The following is a 26,255-nucleotide window of genomic DNA, read 5'->3' on the forward strand; positions in this document are numbered from 1 at the left end:
GGAGACACTGGATAATGTGGTGATGGTGCATCTTGTCTTTCTGAATCTACTGCAGAAATGAGTGTGGGCCATTTTTGACCCACCTATGAAAGTTTGGGGTAGTAATACAAAAACTGCAATTTTTGTAAAATGTGTAAAACGTAAGTTGAAAATTTCAATTGTATGATATCAACAACATGTTTTTGAGGAAAAGCTGGAACATGAAATGATGAAGACTTTTCATTGATTAAATTCTGCAAGAAAACAACCTCACTGGCCAACCACACTGTTTTTAGACACTTGCCACTGTCTGGGAACATCCGGGCCCTCTTTTTGAAAAGCTACCCCTTCCAGGTGCCTCTGAGCTGCCTACATAGCTAAACGCTGAACAACTAACAGCATAAAATGGGTAAAATGTTAACAGCTGAATGGGATTAATTTGGCATGTTTTACTAACTAACAGCATAAAAAGCGAGCTGGCCCATGAAAGTCAATCACACTTTGAACCAGATGTTGATTCAGTGCATTCCTGCAGCATGTGCTCTCTGCTATCATTCAGATGTGATAGCAGTGTCATCAGTAAAACCAGCTCCTGCGTTGTTTCCCTCTGTGGTTTCCATGGTTACATTTGGGTCCATGGCAACAAGCAGAAAATGGCAACACATTACGAATGCCATTGTACTGAAAACAATGAAAGTAACAACATCACTCACTGAATTAATGACTCTTTAGCTTCCTAATCAGATTCAGTCATTTATTTATTGATTGTACTGATTACATATTTGCTTATAGTGTTTGTCAGCGATATTTACAGAAAGGTATTGTGAAAGAGACAGAAAAGAAACAAACATAAACAAAGAAGATATGGTAACTGACATGCCACAGTAGCATATAAATACATGGATGGTGAAAGAGAGGGGCTGCTTAGTTCATCATGAGATGTCCCCAAGGAGCGTGAGCCTGTGCAAGTATAGTTAAGGTATGATTCAGATCCTGATCTCTGATCCATTTTCAATCCTCCCCTACATCACTAAGTGCTGGTCATAGTGGATGGTCTGATTTTTGGGGTTCTCTCTCTGTACTTTGGGGTCATTAACTCGTTAAATAAGGTTTTGAGATGATTGCCATTGTGAACAGGTGTTCTATGATTAAAATCAAATAAACATTTAAAATGTTTTATCAAAGAAAATCTGAAAATTTAAAGCTGAATGAAGCTTAATGTTAAATGTAAGACTTGACATGGTCTTTAATTGATCATTAAAGTCCTACGTTTTCCTCAGCCCTCTAACTCATATCAAGTACTTTTCCCAAACCACTGGGTCGCAGCACAGTTACACTGTCGGTCTCATTCAGTAATAAAAGCAGATAGAGGCATCCTGCACTCTAGCGGTTGCAAAGTTGAACAACGCTCTACTCAAAAGAAGACAGCCACACACTGTGGTGTGAACTTACTTCCCTTCCACTTCATTTCCCTTTGTTACTTCTGGAAGAACTTTTATATACTCAGTACTCAGGGGTGGATCTAGAGAAATCTTCTTAGGGTGGTATGAGGGTTGCATGGAGATCAAATGGGGTGGCAAAATCAAAGTCTTTTTTTAACACATATGCAGCTGTTACATTCTGCAATATGCATTTTATATCATTAAAATAGTAAGTATACACAAATGGAGTAAGTATACACATATTTCAAATAAATATACTAACAGTTTCTGAGCAAACCTCTTCAGAAACTGGCAGGGAGAAGACCACATTGTTCATTGAGTCCAAATGGCTGGGGTTCAAAGGACGGTTCCTCAGGTTGGTGATGAGCATCTGGCGTATGCTGACAGGACTCACCAGCTCAGCTACGAGAAAACAAAAAGTTCATCTGTGTTAATCGTGACATAATCAGACAAATTAAGGATTTAAATGTCAAAACATGATTTTATATCATCATATGCTATTTCTTATTTCTACACACAGGCGATGAGAGGCCCACAGCAGAACTCATTCTTTATGATGTTCTGCTGTGTGATCTACATCGGTGACTTCAGAGTGCATTCCAAGTTTTAAAGGTGCATGGACAATTTAAATATGTGCATGGATAAGGGTGTCTGTGGCCAAAGTGGACATGGTTTAACCTGTAGTGCTTCAATCACAGATCTTGTAGTCTCTTGTGCTGCACGCTCTTTACACTTCCACATTCATGTTACTGAAATTGAAACAAAACAAAAAGACACCATATCATATATTACTTGTTACTTTAAATATCCTCATGGAAAGTGTTAAGATACACTCTGCCCCCTTATTATGATCTTGAAGATGATTACTTCTAAACATTTAATGGTGATGGGATTTATTTACCATTATGTAAGCCTCACCAATAAATGGACTTGTGCCTTTAGCAGCATGCATGCTTTTCGAAAAGAGATGTCCTGTAATAACATATTAACCAAACTTGTGGTTATGAAATAGAAAATTTCAAACAAGCCCAATTGTAGTTTTACAGTACTAATTATATAAAAACATGACAATAATAGCTGATTCATGTCACACTCAGGACTTGGTGTGGGTCTGAAAGCCATCACAGTATTTATTTGCAGATTGGTGGAGAAGTATATGAGTTGAAAAGTTTCATAGAAACTTACAATAAACTCAACTGTGCAGATTTATTCACCTTTCTTCACTCATGTCTGGTTTATTTAAGATAGCCCTGGTCATACAAGTAGTTAAATGTAGGAATGATACACAAATGCCATTTCTTTTCAGCTTGTAATGCTTTTAAAGCCTTAAAATTGTATTCTAAAGCACGATGCTGTGAGCCCCATCCCACCCCTGTAGATCCGCCCCTGTCAGTACTGAACTTGCTGTCTCAGAAAGTGAAAACCAAACTAGAGCTCAAAGTGGAAGTAGAACAAGGCTGAAAATAACAGGCATAAACACTGAGTTTGTTCTTAGAAAATCTTTCTGTATTTACAGGTTTGAACAGACAAGCAGGTACAGACAAAGAGTGCTTATATACACAGCAGCACAAGATGTTAAAATGAGTGCTAAAACTATACGGTATTTACAGATGGACTACAGCGGAAAGTACAGACTAAGAACAAGTCTGCAAAAGAAATTAGAATGTATGGAATTCAATACTACAAAGGAAAAAAAAATGTTTGTGCTAAATGGGCTGACTGACAAAAAGGTTACACCATACATAACTAATATACTGGCAAAAACAAAGATTGAGCGCAAGGAAGTAATGTTTGCTCAAAGTCCTAACGGTCTGAAGTGAACACAAGGTTACGTCATTTAAAATAAAAAAAAAAAAGACTGTCAATAATACTTGAAGTTCATGCAAAGATATAAACCATTAAAATAAAAACAAAAAAGAACTTTTCCCTATTGACCAACCCAAAATAAGAGGGAGGGCGGGGCTTCCTGTGCGGATTATGGAACAGAGTTAGAACGCAGTACGGGCACTTGGTGGGGAGGTACAGTCTCAGAGTCAGCCTCATCCTGGTTGGAAAAGCCGCTCGTTGTGGCAGTGCTGGGGGGTGGTGATGATGTGGAGGTGTTAGCGGTGGTGGTGAGGGTGGTGCTGATGACACTGCTGCTGCTGGTGTTGGTGCTTGTGCAACTGGCAGCAGGTGTAGTGGCCTGCTCCTCTTTGGGCTGCTTACTGGCAAACTCAGTGATGCTAAAGACAAATTGGAGGCAGCCCAGTTTGATGTAGCTGCCATGGTGGAGCAGGGCCGTGCCCTCCCAGCCTGCCCCGCTGCCTCCAATTAGACTGGAGCTACTCGCTTTACAGCTACAAGACGGCTCAGCACCACCCTGACGTTGGCTACTCATCACTCCACCTACTGGCAACAACCCCACCACGGAGTTGGCTCCCTCGTCCTCTTCCCGTTTCTTACTGCGACCTACGCAAAGAAGAAAGACAGCAGGTCTGAGAAAGACGTCTGTACAGACTAGTGTCACGGTAAACTCCATTAATGTAAAGACAATGTAACCATGAAAAGATTTCACTGATTACATTTTATCCACAAAAATTAACACTTTGCTTTGAAAATAAGACTAAAAACATGTGGAAAGCTGAACTGTGGCAAACATGTTTTACACTCATCATCTATAAGCAGTTTCAGAGAAATTTGATTTAATGCTGTTTCACACTGCAGCTCTTTACTAATTAAACAGCTGTCCAAATGATCTTTTATAACAGATTAAGACTGGAAGCTCTATGTGATACGAGCAACATTCAGATTTTACATAACGTGGTCTGCCACAGAACAAGTATATCTGACTGCTCATTTTAGCACTTTATTTATTTACCTTTTTGATTGCTACAATGCCATATGCACCAAGTTTACCACTGTAAGTTTACTACATCCTCCAACAATGAGAATACAATACAATGAGCTCACTGGGACTCTGAGCAGAACAAGAGCCAGCAGCTGCAGTCCAATAACATGGGTTGACTGAAGACAGCTAATGATGATGTTCATTTATTTATTTTATTTTTATATTAAGATAATATTATTCACTTAAGAATAGGCACGCATAGCTCATCACATTTCATAGGCCACTGTAAGGTATGAATTACAGCAAGTCTTCTTGTCATTGGTTCACTATACTGCACAAACTAATTACATGTATCCATTAAGAATGACAAATGTGACCTTGACCACAATTTGGATGAAGAACACTAAAAGCTGACCAATACTGCAGGAGAGTGTCAGCGTTGTAACAAACAGGACACTGACATTAAGCACATGGGGGGCTACACTTTCTGAAATTCTAGCCAAACTAAAAATGATTCTTTTCAGTATTAGAGTATAAATTAAAGTATTCCTTTAAGTTACAGAAGCAATGACGTTATGATTTCTTCACAAATAAAATTTTAACCATTTTAACTAGGGCTGGGCCATATTATACCGTTCACGGTAATACCGGTACAATGTTAGGCAACGATAAGAAAATGAAATATCGCAATAGAATATGGGTAAAACGCGCATGCGCAGTGCCTTTGTTTTTATACGCACATGGCTGATTGTTGAGTGAAACGGATGAACCAGAATTGGTTTGTAAAAATGGTGCAACTTCAGTGATGTGGAACCGGTTTGGTGTTTGTCCGTCAGATACACAACAAAGCACATTTTTTTGTAGAACATGCAAGCGGCCGTCGTTATTGCCGTATTTGTCGGACTAAGGTGCTCGTAAATCTGGGAGTAATCTGGGTCCTAAACTCCGTCCGCTTCAGGTCCCAAAGTCAAACGAACACACAGCATCACTGAGAGTTAAAAACTGTCTAAATTCTTTCATCTTTAATAAAACGATCAGCATTGCTGCTTTACCAGGTGTTTAACATCCAGGCATCCATGAAAACAGAATTTATTACATTTAACGGAGTTAGAAGTTAGCAGGAAGCTAGCGGAAGTTAGCTCACTAGTTTCGCTAGTTACCTAAGCATGATATAGCATGTTCTGACTAAGAGATTTCTGAAAAAATTCAAACGTACAGCTCTGCTATCACTTCCAACATAAATGAAGACAGAAAACTAAACAGCAGTAATGTTTGTAGGGTTACTGAAGTTGGGCTAGCTGGTATATAATGATGTGCTACATGATCGCTAGCGACACAGCTATGTTAGCATAACATAAACAGTGAAGCTGGAGGATGAAGGCTAACACTTTTCCACTCGATAAAAGTTAACGTGAGGGTTCCCGATGGTTAGGGAGAAATGCAATCGTATGGCAGGATGCTGTAAACGGACCAAACTTCAGTCAGGAGAACAACTGAGATAATCCATCCACAATATGAAGTTAGTCATTAATATACTGCAACAACATGGGAATAGAGCAGCTGTGATAGAATACAGCATTAATGAATCAATGGTACAGAAGTGGAGGAAGCAAGAAGAATGAGTTGAATAAAGTTTGATTTATCTGACTGCTTTGTTTCGCTTAATGTGCCTTATAATCCCGTGCACCTTATGGTCCGAAAAATACATATTTGGCTTTTTTATTTGGCTCACTGCAGTTTAATGTTGCAAAGCACCTCTTTTTAACTTCAGTGGATATTATACATGGTTATGCTCAGGATATGTCAGCCCATTTCTACTGGAAATGCCTTTTGGTTAAACTTTCAGCAAGGAATTTGCATTTGCACTGTTAAATTTTTATATAGCTTTAATGCACATAAAAAACAGCTGCTTGTTTAAGTGAAAATAAATGGATGGGGGTTTTTTTTGCGCTAGTAAAGTTGTGGAGTTGTATTTTGTCTCGCATCAATTATATCGTCAGTTATATCGTTAACGCAAATTTTCAAATATATACCGTGATAAATATTTTTGGCCATATCGCCCTGCCCTACCTACAACATGCTCTAATTTTAACCAGAACACATACAGATGAGTGGCTAAGTGGAAGAAGATGGATGGATATTCATAAAATTGTGTTCATACAAAATCTATGAGTGACAACCTCATCAGCAGTCCAAATTTAAACTAACTGGGCACACAGACCTGGGTTCCTTCAAGCCAATCCAAACAGATGAAGGAGATGTACTCACGAATGATTCCTTGGACTTTGGCTACCAGGCCACTGGGTGGACATGGTGAGGTCTTCTCAGAGAAATCGCATGAGTACAGGACATTATCCACTGTGGTGCCATGCTCGCTATAGTTCAGAAGCTCATAATGCTTTGTATTCTGAAGGACGACAAACACACACACACAATTTACATCTTGGTCACTAACAACCACAGGAGCACTCTGCAGAGTGATGTAGTTTAAAGGCCTTACCTCATCATAGAAAATACAGGCATGTTTCCCCGATATGTAGTTGCAGTGACCGTAGTTTGTAAGGCACACATCCATGTCAGCACCTAAAAGAAACAGTTAAAGACTTAAACACCCTTTCCCACAACACAAAGAATATAGATTTGCAACATGGATTTTTTTTCTGCAATATTGATGTGTCAAAATGTATTTTAATGTCCTGCACTCCAATGTGACATATTGTGTTTTTGTCCAATAGTTTTTATTCCACATGGTCCTGTTGTAACCCTCACAGGTCTAACAACTTACTTTCACAGACAACTTGCTTAAAATATTCCGATTTAAAGATGAAGGTATCAACTATCACTCAAACTGACTAATGCAGAGATTGGGAGCTAGTACAGGCTCAATATATTATTATATTATACTCTGTCGTGTATTGCTGCCTGTCGTACAGAAGTACAGTCATGGTTAAAAGGATACCTTCTGTCAAGGTTTACATATTAGGACAAAATGAAAATCATCTGGGTCTTCCCAGGTCTTGAAATACAACCTCAGATGAACTATAAAATATGACATTACACTGTCATGTATTTGACAAAAACTAAGCCAAAATGCAGAATTAGTGTATGAAACACTAAGCAAACCCTTACTGCTTCCATAGAAATAAAGATGGCAAGTAGCAGGTACATACTGCTAATCAAACGCAATTGATTAACTGATTATCAGCATGAGTGACCACCTCTATAAACTCAGAAGCATTCTGGTGAGTGTCAACATAATGCCAAAGAGGAAAGATGTCTTAAAGAATAAATGAGTGCTGCACGTCAGTATTTAAAGTGGCATAAAGCCAGTCCCAAACACGCTCACAATTGTACCATCTGTGGCGTGTCCAGCGGGGTGGCCTGGGGGGGCACAGGCCACCCCCCCAACCAGACTGGCCACCCCAGGTGCCACCCCGAAGCCAAAACAATAAAATCCAATGAAATATCAAATGTACGATCATGTTTTCACAGTGAAGCTCAGATATCCGAGTGTAAGTGAATGCAGCATCGGCTTCTGCGCTATGAGCATCATGTTAGCAAAGGTAGGAGAGCCAAGCACGAAAGACAGCGCCACAGAAAACAGTTTTTCGGCGAAAGATTAACAGTTTAACATAGCTGGACTGGCCATCGAGCATGGCGGAGCTTCCACGGCGGCTAGCAGGTGGATGAGGCAAGGGGAGGCAGGAGGAGGAGAGACCCGAGGCAGCCGCCAGTCCGAGTGTCAGGTGAACTGAACTTCAGGTAAGAAGTTATGACTGCAGTCTATCTGGGTCAGATATAAACCAAGTTTAGGTGGAGTTTATTTTCGTTGTGCTGACTTTTTACAGTCAGTTACAATAACACGTACTGCGTGCTAGCTAGCATGACGGAGTTTCTATACAGCTGGGTGGGTGCTGTGATGTTACTGATGGTGAACTTTATTTTATTCATAAGGTTAGTTTGTAGAGTTGCCAACGGCTCCTTAAAAATGGAATGCTCCCTCATTCAGAGAAAATATTACACGTTTGGTATTGAGCTGAGAAGAGACGCAGTTTGTCCCGGACTTCAGCTAGAATGAAAAAAAGACACAAAGCTGGAGTTATTCTGTCTTTACGCTGCACAGCTGCCTCCTCTTCTCTCATTCTCTCCCCTCTCTCTCCTGTTGCTACTTCAATCATGAAACTGATCAATGATCAGCTGATCGGCTTTTCTCTCTTGTTTGTTTATCGCCCACTTTGTGCCAGAAAGAGGAAACCAGCGGATGTCGCGCTAAACAACAGCAGCACGTTTAAGCTTGATCAGCTGTTGTTAGAATTTATTTAATATTTCTTTCTAGTATCAGCTGATGTTTGCTGGAGCCACAGCTGTAAAAGCTGCTGGTCATGATATCGGTTTGGATATGTGGTGAGAGGGAAACATGAAGATGAAACCAGGAGATGTCCTTACTGAATCATCAGAGCTGAACAGGTGATGGAGAAACAGGTTTACCTTTTAGGTGACATGGATGAGTTGAAGGGAAGTTATGAACTGTTTCTGAGAGACAAATAACACCAGGATCCTTTTCTACGTAGCTGACAGCTGGTAACTGTGCAGGGGCAGATCTAGCAAAGTTATGCCAGGGGGCCGGGTAGGGCATTAACAGGGAAAGGGGGGCACAAAGAAATACTTTTCTTACTTATTCTCATTTAAAATATCTAGCTTTTATTAAATAATTATCTGAATCTTGCGAACAAAGTTTTTATCTGACGTAAAATTTATAGAAATCATACATATACCAACAAGACAGTGTACATCGCTGTCACAACAGCGTTTGTCTTCATTCAAAGGCTTTATGGCTTTAATACCTGCACTGAAAAAAATGCAATAGGGTGGTTGTTGAATTTGCATAGAATTACTTCATATATCCAGCATGACTAATTTAAATTTCACATCTAAACATATTTTTGTCTTTTAATTTTCACATATTCTTTAAGAATATTCATTCTTTTAGAACAAATCATGTTGAAAAGAAACAAGTTAGTCGTGTTTTATCCTCAAGCTCCGCCCCCTGGAAAGGAAAAATCGGCTGCACTGTCCGCCATTTTTGTCTCTCGCTTTGGAAAATCTACTACCATCTGGAGTTTTACACTTGAAGGTAAATAAGATTTTAAAGCTAACACACCAGTGAGAAAGAGTGTAGACCCTTTATATATGTGGACTTTTACTGGGGTGTTGTTATTTTACAGGTATGTGGGCTGTTTATCGAAAACCATGAAAGGCCAATGTTAGGCTCCAGTTAGCTAATGGTAACCGAAATTATGCGATAAGCAAATTAGTAATTAACATATATAATGTGAGTTAATATTGTTTGTATATTCTTTCAGTCTAAATTAACAGACTATTACAAACTTGCATCGGTGTCTGTAGTAAGTGGTGGTACCTGCAGTGTCTTAAACATTAAACAAGCTAATGTAGGGCCGGGATATGACTAGTTTGTTGAAACATGTCTGCTGCCAATGTGACTGCGCACACACGGTAACATTACCAGCACATAGCCACAGCCGCTATAAACATGCTAAAAGGTCAATCTAGCTTCTGTAGTCAGCAGCTGGAAGACTCAACACAGACACAAGATTCAGTGTAACGGTTATCTAAATGTTGTGTGTCCTGTTTGTAAGCCCAGAAAAAGAAATTAAATAAAATGATGACCTTGAGCTTCAAGCTAATGTAAGCGTAATGCTATAGCATAAAGCTAATGCAATGATGAGGTTGTTAAATTAGTAAAAATACAGTAAATATATCCAACATGAATCATTTATATTTTTGGTCTAAACATAATTAAGTCTCACGCCTTTCACTTGTTTTAGAAGGATGTTCAGTCTTTTAAAACCAGTCATGTCAAAATAACAGAAAATAGTTATGTTTTCTGTTGAAACTCCACCCCCCAGGGTGTGTTCTGCGAGGGAAAATTCACTGTGGCGGTCCGCCATTTTTTGTCTTCGCTTCGTTTACCTTTGGTGCTGAGCTTTACTTTGTCGAGGTAAACTGAAAACTACATGTTTGAGAGGAAACGAAGAGAACATCCATTAGATGGGGAAGTTTTTCTCATGAATTGCCGTTGAGCAACATAATGGAAAAAACAAGTCATTCCTTAAGTTAACTAACGATAATGCTAGCTTAAGCTGCGGGACAATATTATGTGCATTAGCTTTTTTTCAGTGTGTGCCCAGTCACATTCGCTTGTTTTTTCTCAGTGAATACAGACTAACTAACTTGTGTCCATTTAGTTAACTGGTTGTACCTAAAATGTTTTAGTTAAACAGTTAAACAAGCTAGTTTGCCATGGGGTGGGCTCTGTGTGTGTGTGTGTGTTCCGGGGGGGGGGTCTTCACTAAAGTCGGTTTATTTAGGGCATGACACCTATGCAGTACTCATTAGGAGAGGAAGTGCATGACGTGGGGCTTTATTTCATGTTCTGGGACAGTGAATGTAATGTACTGATAACATGTTAAAGACACAAAAACCCAACAAATTATTTTAACTGATTTATAGAGAGACTGAGAGGAGGGCTTAAAGTGATAAGAAAAAAATGACAATATAAATATGTTAAATTTATATTTTCTGTATCGATATATGGTGCTTATCCCTGCTGAAGGGCAGATTGGTGTTGCTTCAGAACAATTCTCTAGCGCTGTTACGTAGAGGTGTTACAGTTAAGGTTTTAATAACATTATTTTATTTACTAGGGAAGATTTGCATATGTTATCTCACATTCTGTAAGGTAAATTTTCTGGAAAGGTCAAATTAACTAATTTAACTAAGTATTAATAAAAGACCTTGATGTGTATATGACAATAATAGATGTAGTTTCTGGGTCATTTTCAGAACTGCAAAATGGCCAGAAGGAGGCAACTGCTGTGGTTGCAAACAGGCTTTGGGTGGTATGGAAGTAAGGGCAACTATGGAACTGCTCAGCAACATGGGACCCATAGCTAATAAATAGTAATATGACAAAAATAACAACTTTGTGTGGATGTAACCTTGTGAGATCTGAGATTTTGACTGCATTTTTATGTGACAACTTCTCTTTTTAGATAAATGCAGAGTTTAAGTGCATTACCACCATGCCACTGCAGTCCAGATTACTCTCGCAGATAGATGTGCTATCTGACAAACTAATAAAGGTCTTCAAAAGGCGAGGAGGACAAATAGGAAGAAGACTTCAGAACATTCTGGAGCCCACGGCCCAGGTAAGAAAAAAAATAATTTGTGTATACACTTTAGGGAAAATAATAATTTTAACAAAATACTGCTTGTCACTCTATGCCAGGAGTATGTTGAAAATCACCTGGGATTTTCACAATTTAACATGGGTGCGTTTTTTTTTTTTTTCTTTTACCTGCATTAGAACTATGTGTGGAGTTCATAGTTGAACACCTCTCTATGCTCTGACAGTATTCTGCTTCTTTGCATGGATATTTCACTTCAGAAATGCATTACCTTTTTAAGCATTCTGAGGACTCAAATCACATGCTGTAATGAATCCATTTTTGTTCACCTAATGTGTTAATGTTAACATTTTTTGGAATAGTGACACAGATTAAAATAAGATTTGGTATAATGTTCTTTGACCAGTGTTCTGTTTAATTAAATTGTGGAATTCTGCATTTTCTAGGCCACAGATGAAGCCATTATCCAACGATCTAATAAGGAAACAACCATGGGAATTTACATCATAAAGTCAAGAGATGCCAATGGCAGCCCTGAGGACATCGGGATAGTCCTTGAAGGCCAGAGAGTCTAGCAGGATTTGGATAACTATACCCTAGCAGCTGCAATGCTGTTTGGACTAATGTACACTTTGAACCTCACCTACCCACTGGAAAAGTATACCTTGGAGGTATTATAGAAACTGGTTATGGAGCTCAAAAGGAACAGCCTTTCGAAGAAGGCCCAGGTTTTCAGGACCAGACTGTACGATTGAACAGTTTTCCAGTTATGATGTGGGAACAACATGTTTACCTCTTCGAATATGTACCATCCTTTCTTTTAAGCCAGCACTGGTAAAGTTGCAGTACATAGTGAAACTTATTTTTCTGGCACTTTTCAACTGGGGCCTTTATTACTGCAGTGTTCAGTGTTCACTTTTCAAGCCATGGCTCTTTTGAAAAAAAATTCAAACTTTGAATGTCCATTTTTCTCAATGGAAATGGTGCCTTGCACCAATTTCACCAGTTTGCAATTTCTTTCCCAAGGTGCACCACTACAAACAGATTGCATGGTCTAGTATTAGTGATTGTGATGTTTAGTGATAGAAGCAAGCCAATACTAATCAGTTTAGGTCTCTTGGTTTTGTGCCTGTGGGTTATAATGTTATTTTAAGTCTCTTCTTTGTGTCATTTTAATAATTACACCCCTGTTGCCATATTACCTTATGGCTCTTACATTTAAAAAACTATTTTTTACATAAGCGTGATGTCATAAGGCCCCACAATGTTGAATCCAGGTTACAGCAGATAACTTTGAGGAATGTTGTGGAATGTTTTTCAAGAGATGCATTGTACAAATATGACTCATGTATATTTTGGAAGCCTGAATTGAAAGTCCATTGTTACAACTGTGTAGGATTTTCAAAAATACAGGTCATTGTTCAAAAATGTTTTGCTTTTTTCTTTGAAAAGTGTACAGTACATACAGTAAGATCAGCCTTAATTTAGTTTTATTTATTGAACACTCAATTATATATTAGATTATATATTATATATTAGAAATTTGTTATAAAATAAAATAAGCTTACCATAAAATAATCTTGTCAATATAACACATAGTAGTCCAATACAATTAACACAAAAAGTTCATGTCTGATAAACAAGTGGTTTCTATAAATATTTGACCGGAATGAAAAACATAACAACAACATAAAAAAGTCATGTTCATGTTACCAGAAAAATGTGTGCAGGTATAACATGAAAAACTAAGGTTAACCAAACATAACTTAATTTCGTGCAACCGCTTACAATAATTTTTTTTATGTTTATCCCACTGATTATTTTTTTCAGTGTGGTGGGCCGGTCTGTTGTCAAAATGCCCAATTTTTTGTCCCAGTCCAGCCCTGCAGGTTAATACTGGCAGTGTCACCATGCCAGCTGACTGTATTTCATCATCAGCCAGTGTTGTTCTTTATACATCAATATTACCAAAGTTTACCATAAGGCAGCATAGAAAGTATTTACTTGCTTTCAGGTTTCATTCAAATGTTAGTCTTTTCATTTGTTTCCCCACTTTTTTCCTGTTTCAAAATCAAACACCAGTTTGTAAGAAGATTATCTTCTTTTTTTAATAGGCAGATAAAGTTTTGCATTGGCTAATTTGCCAATTGTATGGCATTAAAAATGTTTGTATTTTAATATTCAAAAATGTTTTTGCCCAAAACATATGTGCCCTATATGTCAGTAAAAATACTATGCAAATATTGCTGTCCTTGAATGCTGAGTAAACACTGACAAAGCACTGATTGTATCTCTTGTACTTTATCAACGCAGTATCTAAAAACTTTGCACCGTAGTGGTTAAAACCTCATTCTAATAAGAGTCAGAAGCAAATTCAGTTATTAGGTTTACAGGGTTATTGAATGATGGTTAACGGTTGGTAGATTTTTTTTTTAACATTATCTGCCAATTACATCTGCCACCCTTCTCCAAATTTGTGCCCCTACCTGGCCCCCCCAACAAAAATTTTCTAGACACGCCACTGTGTACCATGAGAAGGATTATTCACTATTCAAGTGGAAAACATTCAAGATAGCTGCAAAATATTCCCAGGAGGTGAAGTCCAAAAAATTCACCTAGGATCAGGCAGTGCAATGACTCCAAGCACATCAGCAAACCTACACAAGAATGTCTGGTGGTTCTGCAAGCTAATGAATCATGGCGTGTTGTAGGGCTGGGCCATATTATACCGTTCACGGTAATACCGGTACAATGTTAGGCAACGATAAGAAAATGAAATATCGCAATAGAATATGGGTAAAACGCGCATGCGCAGTGCCTTTGTTTTCATATGCACATGGCCGATTGTTGAGTGAAACGGATGAACCAGAATTGGTTTGTAAAAATGGTGCAACTTCAGTGATGTGGAACTGGTTTGGTGTTTGTCCGTCAGATACACAACAAAGCACATTTTTTTGTAGAACATGCAAGCGGCCGTCGTTATTGCCGTATTTGTCGGACTAAGGTGCTCGTAAATCTGGGAGTAATCTGGGTCCTAAACTCCGTCCGCTTCAGGTCCCAAAGTCAAACGAACACACAGCATCACTAAGAGTTAAAAACTGTCTAAATTCTTTCATCTTTAATAAAACGATCAGCATTGCTGCTTTACCAGATGTTTAACATCCAGGCATCCATGAAAACAGAATTTATTACATTTAACGGAGTTAGAAGTTAGCAGGAAGCTAGCGGAAGTTAGCTCGCTAGTTTCGCTAGTTACCTAAGCATGATATAGCATGTTCTGACTAAGAGATTTCTGAAAAAATTCAAACGTACAGCTCTGCTATCACTTCCAACATAAATGAAGACAGAAAACTAAACAGCAGTGACGTTTGTAGGGTTACTGAAGTTGGGCTAGCTGGTATATAATGATGTGCTATGTGATCGCTAGCGACACAGCTATGTTAGCATAACATAAACAGTGAAGCTGGAGGATGAACGCTAACACTTTTCCACTCTATAAAAGTTAACGTGAGGGTTCCCGATGGTTAGGGAGAAATGCAATCGCATGGCAGGATGCTGTAAACGGACCAAACTTCAGTCAGGAGAACAACTGAGATAATCCATCCACAATATGAAGTTAGTCATTAATATACTGCAACAACATGGGAATAGAGCAGCTGTGATAGAATACAGCATTAATGAATCAATGGTACAGAAGTGGAGGAAGCAAGAAGAATGAGTTGAATAAAGTTTGATTTATCTGACTGCTTTGTTTCGCTTAATGTGCCTTATAATCCCGTGCACCTTATGGTCCGAAAAATACATATTTGGCTTTTTTATTTGGCTCACTGCAGTTTAATGTTGCAAAGCACCTCTTTTTAACTTCAGTGAATATTATACATGGTTATGCTCAGGATATGTCAGCCCATTTCTACTGGAAATGCCTTTTGGTTAAACTTTCAGCAAGGAATTTGCATTTGCACTGTTAAATTTTTATATAGCTTTAATGCATATAAAAAACAGCTGCTTGTTTAAGTGAAAATAAATGGATGGGGGGGGTTGCGCTAGTAAAGTTGTGGAGTTGTATTTTGTCTCGCATCAATTATATCGTCAGTTATATCGTTATCGCAAATTTTCAAATTTATATATAGCTCCTTCAGTGGCAGGCTGCGGCACCCACGGTGTGGGACGGAGAGACTTCGCAGGTCTTTCCTCCCCACTGTTGTCAGACTCCACAACAAAGACTTCAGCTGATCTAACACACACATGTGCAATAACACTAAGTGCAATACTCTTTTTCTGAAAAAGTTGTATTTTTTACTCAGCTGTATAAAGCATTTGCATTCTATTTTTATCCTATTGTATATTTTATTCTATTTATTCTACTGTATATAGTATTTTATTTTATTCTATTCTTTACAGTTGTGTACAGTATTCTTATTTCTATTCTATTCTATTCTATTCTTATTGTATTCTAATTTTGCTATATAACTTTTGCACTGTCCACTTCCTGCTGTGATAAAACAAATTTCCCACGTGTGGGACTAATAAAGGTTATCTTATCTTATCTTACTTCCCATTTTTATATCTGTAGGAGTGATTAGCTCAGGTCCAAGACACCAAACCAGGAGCCCTGGTATACCTGCTGTGTTGGCAGCTTTGCAGCGGTAATGCCATCACACACCTATATCCATTCATGCTAGCTGTTACGGTGCACGTGTACGTGCTGCAGTATTCTTCTGAACAATAGGTGTTGCCAGTCCTCAAAATTAGCGCTGGTATAGAAGGAGAAGAAGTCAAGGTTTTTGCCAAGTTTCAACATCTCCCTCTGTATAACCTGTGAATCTCTGAACTTCTGCACTGATATGATGTTAGAATGCCATTAAAAACAGACTTTAACCCAGCTGCAGCAGCAATGGAACAACACACCAGATTATAAAAATGGAGAAGTGTATGTATGACCAGCAGAGATGACAGCTTACAACATGTAACATCAATTTTGCTATATGGTGACATTTGCCAGGCACCACACAGCAGGTATAATGGGGCCCTACCTATGTTGTACTTCTGTCTTACTAAACTTTAGTCACAAGGCAAGAATATAACCTAAATCAAACATGCTTAACTGGAGTTTGGTGAACTGGTATGATTTTATAAAAGTACATCAGAGCAGCTTTAATTGTATTCTCCTACGTGAACCTTTCCCCATCAAAGGTGAAACCTAAGAGTTGCTCAGAGCCAGGGCACAGAACGCAGCAGGGTCAAAGTCACAGCGACAGAATGTCCTACCTGATCCTATGTGTAACGTCCTATAGCACATGCTGACAGCTGCTCCTTTTCCTGTCAGAGGGTAAAAGACCGCTCGGGCTTGCACCTTTTTCTGACCTGGAAGGAGGAGAGTGTAGGTTTTAATAATTAGAACAAAACAGCAATCAAACAGCAGAAAAACTGACTTCTTGACAAGTAAACAGACTAAATTGTAGTGCAAAGGTGTCTTACTGTTTGGGTGGGGTGCTGAGGTTTTTGGGGTAGTGCTGGTGGTGGGGGGAGGTTGAGTACTGGGCACTTTGGGAGCAAAGAGCTGCTGGATCCTCTGATTGGCCAAGAGCTCGATCATCTCTGCATCCAGTTTGTCCAGCTCGATCCGTGCACAAAAACACAAACACAACCGCTAGAAGCTAATTACATCTTCGTGTGCTTCATAGCAGAACACAGCAATACAAAGGCTCTTAAATTGTCACATGTGGCCACAGAGTGACAAACTCACCCCCATCCTCCTCTTTTCCATCCTTCATGCAGCTGGACAGGTTGGTGATGGAGGACAGTGTGTTGGGCAGCAGTGAGTCCATCAGTGCAGGAGCAGCCTTTATGTCTGAGGGAAAGGAGAAGAAAAACAGACAAACTGATGAGATGAGATAAGAGAAGGACTAGTTTTTGATAGTTCACTATAAAGGAAAAAAGTGCACAGGATCAATAGCAATAGTAAATATTCAAAAGAGAGAAAACTCAGGTCTTTCAAAATGAACTTCTCATTTGTTCCCACTTGTTTTGACAGTTTAACTATATACATTATCTGCCAAAAAGCTCAACTCTTTCATTGTATTTACATCCCATATCAAAATCACAGTTCCACTTTCTTGAAGAAACATTTTCCTAAAGACAAAAAACAGATAAATTATTAAAAGTAGAAATAACGGAATAAGAATTTTAAGTGACCTGCCAAATAAAATAAGCTATGCATCCCATGTATCCTAGACTAAAGCATAAAATAAAATGGCCTTCTTCCCATCTTCTTGGAGTTCTTTCTTACATTATAAGGGGAAAAAAGAGTTCTGACAATATTGCAGCTCCTGGATGAAGTAGAGTTGGTCTGTGTGCATGATAATAATAATAATAATTCAGCCGAACAGCATGACTATTAACACAATTTCTTTAACGTTAAAAATGTATTTATATTGATTTAAATGTGTAAAATAATGTTGCTAAAGCCTTAAATTAAATGTTCTCTCATACACCCCATGGCCCCCATTTACATGTATAATGAGGAGAGAGTAATATAATAATTATTCGATTATAGTATCATTATTATCATTAGCTGTATAAAGTGAAACATTAAGACTGCAGCTTTGACATTTCTGATGATGTGTACCTGGAGTAGGTGCTGAACCAAACTTCACTGAGTCGTGCTCCTGGCTGCCTCTAGATGGTGCATCTGTGAAGGAACTGCTGGTGATTGAGAAGGAGGGCTTTTCATCGGTGCTCATACACTCCTCCTGGGGCTCTGTCTGGCTCCTGTGGTTCTGATGGCCACTGTGGGGCCATATCGTGGGGGCAGTGGGGCAGTTCTGTTGAGCACATGCATTTACAGAGCTCTCGGGTTCCTTCTTAACCATTTCTGTTCCTATGTGGTTCACCAGTGCAGAGGCAGAAGCTGAGTCTGATGGCGTTTTCCCAGGCTTCAGTCTGTTCTGTAGCTCAGCCTGCCTGCAGGAATCTGAGGCACTGTTACAGTCTACAGGTCCATTGGCTCTGGGAGGCTGAACCAATTCCAGAGGTCCATTAGGTTTCCTACAGTTCTGACATGGTGTCACGGTGCATTTGCAAAGAACTAGCCCTGATGGGCTGTCCTTGGAAAGAGAGGCCCCCTGGGAGTCACTGGGTGTACTGCAAGCTTTAGAGCAGGCATCAGGGGAAGAAGTCCTTTCTAATGAGGCCTGAGTTTTCATGTCCTCTGATGGTCCACTTGATTGTGTATTTGCTTCTCAAAGTCCCACTCTGTTGATGAGGCCTTCTGTTTGATGGATAGGTGTCACATGATACTGCACTGGAGAGCGATGACATCCTGAATCCAGCTGAAATTGAGTGGGGTTTCTCTCCATAGCAGCCGCTATTAGGAGCTGAAAGGGCCTCTTGAGGAGTCACAGGGTCGGAGCAGAAACTGTAGAACGCTCGAGCTCTGCACCCTGAACTTCATCCTCGGGCTCTGCTGCCTCCTCCTCTCCATCATTCTGCTCCTCTGAGGGGGTTGGGGTGGATGAAGTGTTGGAATTTGGACTCCCAGGTCGGCTGCTTGGCCTGCTGCTGGTTCTGTGGTCCAATAGTCGTACCTGGGCCACTCGTAGACCAGGGCCTGCAGCTCCAGCCCCCAGAGGTAGACCGTCAAGCTGCAGCTGGCCAGGGTTGAGCTGCAGCTCCACGGATGGAGAAGCGGAGTGCTTGGAGGAGGATTTCTCTGGCAGGCCGTTGGTCTGTTCAGACTTCTCTTCTGTACATAGTCACACAAAAAACCCAAACACTGATTTACAAAGCCATCTCTTGACCCTGCTGTCTTAGCTAGTTATCTCCAACCTTCCTTTTACCTCAAAATTTCTTGAAAAAATAATTTTAAAAAAGCTAACAGATCATCTGCAGAGGAATGGCTTATTTGAACACTTTCAGTCAGATTTCAGACCAATCACAGCACAGAAACAGCTTTAGTGAAGGTTACACATCATCTTCTCATGGCCTCAGTGCACCATTCGATACTGTTGACCATAATATTTTATTAAAGCTATTAGAGCATCCTGTAGGTATTGATTTCTGCAGTAGTTTGTATCATATCTATCTAATAGACTCCAATTTGTTCGTGTAAATGGAGAGTCCTCTTCACACACTAAGGTTAATTATGGATATGCTAGGACCAATTCTGTTTACATTTTAAATGCTTCCCTTAGGCAGCATCATTAGAAGACATAGCATACATTTGCACTGCTATGCAGAGGACACCCAACTTTATTTATCCATGAAGCCTGATAACACACACCAATTAGTTAAACTGCAGGAATGTCTTAAAGACATAAAGACCTGGACGGCCGCAAACTTTCTGCTTCTTAATTCAGATCAAACTGAGGTTATTGTACTCGGCCCTGAAAATCTTAGAAATATGGTATCTAAGCAGATCCTTACTCTGGATGGCATTACCTTGGCCTCCAGTAACACTGTGAGGAACCTTGGAGTCATTTTTGACCAGGACATGTCCTTCAATGCACATATTAGACAAATATCTAGAATTGATTTCTTCCAATTCCAATCTTTGTGTAATATCTCTAAAATAAGAAATATCCTGTCTCAGAGTGATGCTGAAAAACTACTTCATGCATTTATTACTTCTAGGCTGGACTAGATGTTTTCTAATATTTTGGGACATCATTTTAGAGACAAAACTTTACTTTTTACTTACCACATTGTTCATTCTCGCCAATGTCTGAGATGCAGCAGACGATAATTTACACTTTGCACCGTCTTCATGGATTATTGGTTCATTTTTGCGCAGATTATATAATACAGTCAGTCTTCTATTCCTTGCAGTCATATCAAACACACAGGCCAGCACCAAGAAATAAAGAAAAGTGCAAGACGCACTGAAAACGCTGACCTGTGTATCTCAATAAAAAAAAGAAAACTATATACATATGTACAGAAATAACTCCTCAGACGAGCCGTGATGGTGATGGTCTCTGTGTAAGATGGAGAGATGTTTCCAGCCTTTCCAGACACAGCGCAGACATGAGGAGTTCGAAAGTTTGCTCCAAAGCACGAGGAAACATCCATATGTAACATCCATATGCTATATGTCCAGGAAAGGCTTCATTACTGATCACAGCCGGAGACGTTTCCTTGGTGGAGGGGGGCTCCTGCTGCTGCTCTCCTCCTCTGCAGGCTTCCTCTTTGCACCCTGTGTAAACCTCTTCAGAAACTGGCAGAGCACCGACATGATTACTCTGCCGTCAGAGGTGTAGTCTGTAACTCTCCAGCGATTTGTCATTTCCCTCTCCTCTGTGCAGTACACAGTGGAAATGACTCTGGTGATGGTGCGGCCGTCGACATGCAGGGTGCAGACGCAGTTCCTCCGGTCTGCCTTCAGGACAGAAAGATCTGCCTTCTCTGGAAGTAGAGGTGTGAGCAACCGTGAATGGAGGTGGGACCCTGCAGGCAGCACCATTAAACCAGCTGGTGAGTCGGTAGGAGGAGATGGCGTGTTGTTCTCCCTCTGACTCTCTGGCACATGGGTGAAAGGTGTCCTCAGCTGCAGTTTGTTAAAGAATCCCCTGAAGGCAATATAAGGAAACGCCTTCGTCCCCGTAACCAGGTTGTGGTATAATGAGAGAACCAGATTTTCCATCGAGTCCACATGGCTGGGGCTCAAAGGACGGTTTCTCAGGTTGGTGACGAACATCTGGCGTACGCTGACAGAACTCACCAGCTCAGCTACGAGAAAACAAAAAGGTCCTCTGTGTTAATCGTGACATAATCAGACAAATTACGGATTTAAATGTCAAAACATGGCTTCATATCATCATATGCTATTTCTACACACAGGCAATGAGAGGCCCACAGCAGAACTCATTCTTTATGAAAGCATTAAGATTGGTAGAAGGTGAGAAAAATGGTTTTGCACTGTGAATGACTAAATTTCATGTTTTAAACCAAAGACCACACCACCAAACTCTGCTTGTTAGCATGTTTAAACAGTAAAAATGTCCTGCTGATAGAAATCATTTGCAAAATTCACATTTTAGCTGCATGTAAATTAAAAATTTACAGCTCATAGTAAAGAATAACTTTGTGTGTTCTTGGTGACTGTGAACAACATTTCATGATAAATGAATGTAATCCATAATGTTTGAGAATTGTGGACACATTGTCAGTAAGGCTGCGTAGAGTTTCAGTGATGTTTAATAATGAATTCATGTTCAGCACTTGTTCTTATTTTATTTAAACATCAATCTCTTGAAAATAAAACAGCTAAAGTCAGGTGAGAAACCTCCAACCTGCTTATTGCATGCACACAGTTTCAATTTCTCACCGAGCACATAACATACATCTGGACACCTGTACAGACACGGCAATACACAATGCACTCACATAAATATGATATACTTAATTCAGCATCTCGCAGTAGCCATAACTGATTTTGCACATAAGATCAAATTTGGTCACATGTCCACATGACTCCATAATCTCCCTCGAAATTAGGCTATATCTTTTTTATTTAATATTGCCAGCTCTATAAGCTCAACGAGTGCCTCTGTGAACTCTCACAGCTCCATCATGCTTCTATACAGGTTCGTAATTTATTAACTTTATCGTCTAATTCAGGGCCAGTTGCCAAAACATGTAAACTCAAACCCTCCACATACAGAAACGGGACTCCAGCATGACCGCACTGACGTCAGCCTCCCGCAGGTTCTAATAACTGACGTCGTTTCCATGGCGCGTGCATTAAATTGAGTGAGGGGGGGGGGGGTAGCATTTTTCAAAAAAAAATGCCCAAAATTGATTTTTCTAAAGTTTGACATATTTCACCTGAAATGTTCACACTCGTGAAATCTTACTCGCTTTAAAGTAATAAAAGGCCAGTCTAAGGTGTATTTGTTTGCTTAAATATTCTATTATACTTATTAGCTTACTAAGCTTTACCATAGCGCTCATCAAGAATACGGGTGACACCAATGGAGAGCAGGTACTGCTCACGCCGTACTCCACTGGAGCTCATTTTTGGGTGCTTGGATCGTCCTTCCTTCAAAGCTTTGAAACTTTGGGAGTCGTTTGCAAAGTTTTGCAAACAGGTTTTCACAGCGCTATCAAACTAACCTCCTGCTAGCACTCTCATGTGAAAACCAAATTCGATTGTTGGCTTCTGCTTTTATACCTGCCGCTCTACACGTCATCCTCATCACCTTGACTACCAGGGTCACGCACGCGACGCGGAGTGATAAACATTTATGCTTTATTTATTCAGAATAAGTTTCCTATAATTATCAGATTTAAAAAAAAATAATAATTCTCATTTAGTTTCACAGTTTCGACCCATAAGTATTTTAATTATTGTATTATTGTAATATGTAATGTGTTTTTAATCATTAATTCGTCTCTTTATAAACAATAAGTATCAATAACTGAAAGCCATAAAGAAAATTCATCACGTTAATTAAGTTTGCTTATTTCCTTTGTTAAAATTAACTGAGTCAGGCCGTCCGTTTAAAAAAAATAGAAAAGAAATCACGTTCATGCAGGGAAAAAATAAATATTTAAATGAATGAATAAAAAATTAATACATAAACAAAACGTGTATAATAAAGTTGTTGTACTGTGAAATATTGTCGCTTTATTTAGCTGCGCCTTTGATAAAAATGTTTCGCCTTTTTCCCCGTTGTAGCTGTACAGAGTGAAATTCACCTGAAATGTGTTACAAACACTTATGTACACTTATTTATGCGCAATTTTTGAGGACACTGACTTTAAACTATTTTACAAACGCGAATTTCAAACTTGAATAAATAACGATCCGTTGCGCTTTTACAATAGCCTATGGAGCTGCTGCATTTATAACATTTTTATTGAAAATTTCTCTCCGTAAATGTTGTAAAGTCAAATAAAACTGGCAAATTAAAGTAACGCCTCTTTTATACAGTATAGCCTCATAAAATCACACAGCTGTGACATTAACCAAAAACACCAAAATGTACCAGAATAACGGGAAGAGCATAAAGAAGGATAGAAACGGCTCATAATCCAAAGCATATTCCACATTATCGGTCAAACATGATGGAAGCAACGTTATAGCGTAGGACTGCCTGCAGGTCACTGGTTCCCCTCAGATGATGTGACTGCTGATAGAAGCAGCAGGGTGAACTCAGAAGTGCGCACTGCAGTACTATAGTCTCTGCTCAGATTCAGCGATTTGGCTGACGTCGGTTGATTGGACTGCATTTAACGGTGCAACTCCATAAGGACCCAAAATGTACTGCAAAAACAACTCAAAATATCCCAAGGCAAAGAAATCGGATATTCTTAAATGTTCAAACCAATCAACACTCAAAAAAATAACTTGTTCAATTTACGTAATACAGTTACGTCAACAATTTCCACTGAGTTTTGTTCTAATTCTAAATTATTATTAAGATGCAAATAAGTAACTTATGTGTAACTAATAAGAAAATCAGGTAATTCCAACCTTATCTGGTCAGCTTTGATTCAAGTAATAGGTCTGTGTTCACCTAATTAAAGTGACCAAAACAAAAATTCTTAAATGTGTTGATTAATGCAAACATAAATATTTCATTATACTGAATTAAGTTCTATTTACATAAGTAAGTTAACCGTATTTAGTAAAACCAATCAAACAATACTTCGCAGCTCTTAAATTAGTGTGGCACTGGATTTTATTTTACTTAACCTGTTTTAACTGGTACAACCGTAGTAGTTTAAAGTTGATTTACTAAACCAGGACATGTAGTTAAGTTACAGCACTTTAGTTTTGTGGAACAAACATTTATTACTAATGAAGCAGAGATATCTCTGAGTATCAATAAACATTTTCCTTCTTCTTTATTGGGCGTAATGTTTAATAGTTTTCACTAAACAGTAAATAAGTGAGAAAAGTGGTTCTATTTCACTCTTACATTAATAAGATTATAGCTGGTGATTTTCTATGCTGTGTTAATATTGTGTCAAATCCTGTTTAAAAAGCAAACCAACAACAAATGGACTCTGTAGCAGAAAGGAACTACACATACCAAGTTTTGGAGAAACAGAAAATAATTACTTAAGGTACGCAACCCTTGTGACATCTCTTATTGCCCCGTCTTTCATGCCAATCTTTGTTACATTCTCCATTTTTTATTTTTCACCCTTCCCTGTCCATCCATCCATCCATCTTCCAGCTGTCTTAGGGCGAGAGGTGAGGTACACCCTGGACAGGTGGCCAGTGTGTCGCAGTCAGAGCTGGGAGCCCCCTTCCCTGACCAACATAAAATGAAAATCTCATATGAAAAATTTGTCTGCTAAAACATATCCAGACATCATTTTCAAAGACCATTAGTAGTTCAATGTTTGGATCCAAAACATTCCAGTTCTGTTGATGGTTGGGGACACAAACCCTTGTCCAAGTGTTCTGCAGTTTCATTTCAAGGTTACACTAAACTGTCTTTCATTGCTCCTTTGTTTTCTTGCAATTTCTTGCCTGAACTCTTCATTCAAATGTTTTTTTGTTTGTTTGTTTTTAGATCTTGAGCTTTTGTTGAGAGACAGTTTCCATCAAGTTCCATGACAATTTTTTGTAAAACCTCAAATGTCTACTTAAGCTTTGTGGGGTAGCTCAAGACCAGTGAGTAAAGGAGGCCAAACAACATGGCGACTGCATTTGCAATGTTACCAAGGTCATGAAGCACTTGGACACCTCCAGTGATTATTCCAACACCTTCAAGGTCATCTGTGGGTTCTGCAGCTTCCATCTTAATGGTGAAGATTCCCAGGATCATCTGCCGCATCGCCTAATGGTTGTCGTCCTCAAAATTTAAAGAAATAAATCTTTAGCCAGAACACAAACCTGCAAAAAACTCTTTCCTTCAACAAAGCAAATCTTTGAAAGCAGAGGCCACTAAACTTACAGTGTCCTCCTTTATGAGAGTTTCTTTATAAAGCACCTTGAGGTGACTGTTATTGTGATTTGGCGCTATATAAATAAAATTGAATTGAACTGAATTTAATTTCTTAAGCTATTGAATTATTAAATTATTATGCTTTTAAATGGGGAAAAAACCCCAAAACACATGGTAGAAAAAGGAATACTACCATCCACCTAGATCATAGAATAACAAGAATGGAAAAGAAGCATCCAATGATCAGCTCAAGACAGATCAAAGATCTCCATTTACCTGTGAGTACTTCAACAATCAGAAGACGCCTATGTGAAACCAAACTATTTGCAAGAAACCCTCGTAAAGTACCATTGATGAAAAAACACATGTATTGAAAAGGTTACAGTTTGCCAAAGACTAGCCGAAAGAGAAGTGGTGCAATATTCTGTGGACAGATGAGAGCAAAATTGTTCTTATTGGGTGTAAAGGCCACTGAATACAAGCCACAGTACACTGCGAAGACTGTAAAACATGGAGGTGCAAGCATAATGGTTTGGGGATCTTTCTCATACTTTGGAGTGGGGCCCATTTATCACATAACAGGCACCATGTACCAGCTTCAGTACCTAAAAACACTAGAAGAGGTCATGTTGCCTTATGCTTAGGAAGAAATGCCCTTAAAATGGGTGTTTCAGCAGGACAACAACCCCAAACACACCAGCAAGGGGGCAACATCCTGGTTGCAGACAAAAACAGATTGATGTTATGAAGTGACCAGCCCAATCCAAAGACCTCAATCCGATTGAGAATTAGTGGAATGACCTCAAAAATTGTGTTCTTGATGCAAAACCCAAGAATGCAGAAGATCTGTGGAATGTAGTCCAGTCAGCTTGGAGGCAGGTGTCAAATGTTCGTT

At 39.2% G+C, this 26,255-nt stretch overlaps 1 protein-coding gene across 2 annotated transcripts; it reads right to left on the reverse strand.

Annotated features, from left to right (window-relative positions):
- Positions 1-2,905: 2,905 nt before the first annotated feature.
- LOC109194495 (PHD finger protein 12-like) lies at positions 2,906-25,395 on the reverse strand. 2 transcript variants are annotated; one of them, XM_025898133.1, is made up of 10 exons: positions 25,370-25,395; positions 25,135-25,267; positions 20,158-21,185; positions 18,088-19,203; positions 17,206-17,310; positions 16,938-17,076; positions 16,728-16,823; positions 6,752-6,834; positions 6,520-6,658; positions 2,906-3,872 (listed from the first exon to the last, which is right to left on the reverse strand). In XM_025898133.1, exons 5-10 carry the CDS (start codon positions 17,224-17,226, stop codon positions 3,397-3,399), a joined length of 954 nt encoding a protein of 317 aa, XP_025753918.1. In that variant the 5' UTR covers positions 17,227-17,310; positions 18,088-19,203; positions 20,158-21,185; positions 25,135-25,267; positions 25,370-25,395; the 3' UTR covers positions 2,906-3,396. The 2 variants fall into 2 exon arrangements, with proteins under 2 accessions (XP_025753918.1, XP_025753917.1); XM_025898132.1 differs by lacking the exons at positions 25,135-25,267; positions 25,370-25,395 and adding an exon at positions 22,398-22,600.
- Between the last annotated feature and the right edge of the window lie 860 nt (positions 25,396-26,255).

The sequence above is a fragment of the Oreochromis niloticus genome, linkage group LG14 (assembly GCF_001858045.2).
Source record: "Oreochromis niloticus isolate F11D_XX linkage group LG14, O_niloticus_UMD_NMBU, whole genome shotgun sequence".
Lineage (NCBI taxonomy): Eukaryota > Metazoa > Chordata > Actinopteri > Cichliformes > Cichlidae > Oreochromis > Oreochromis niloticus.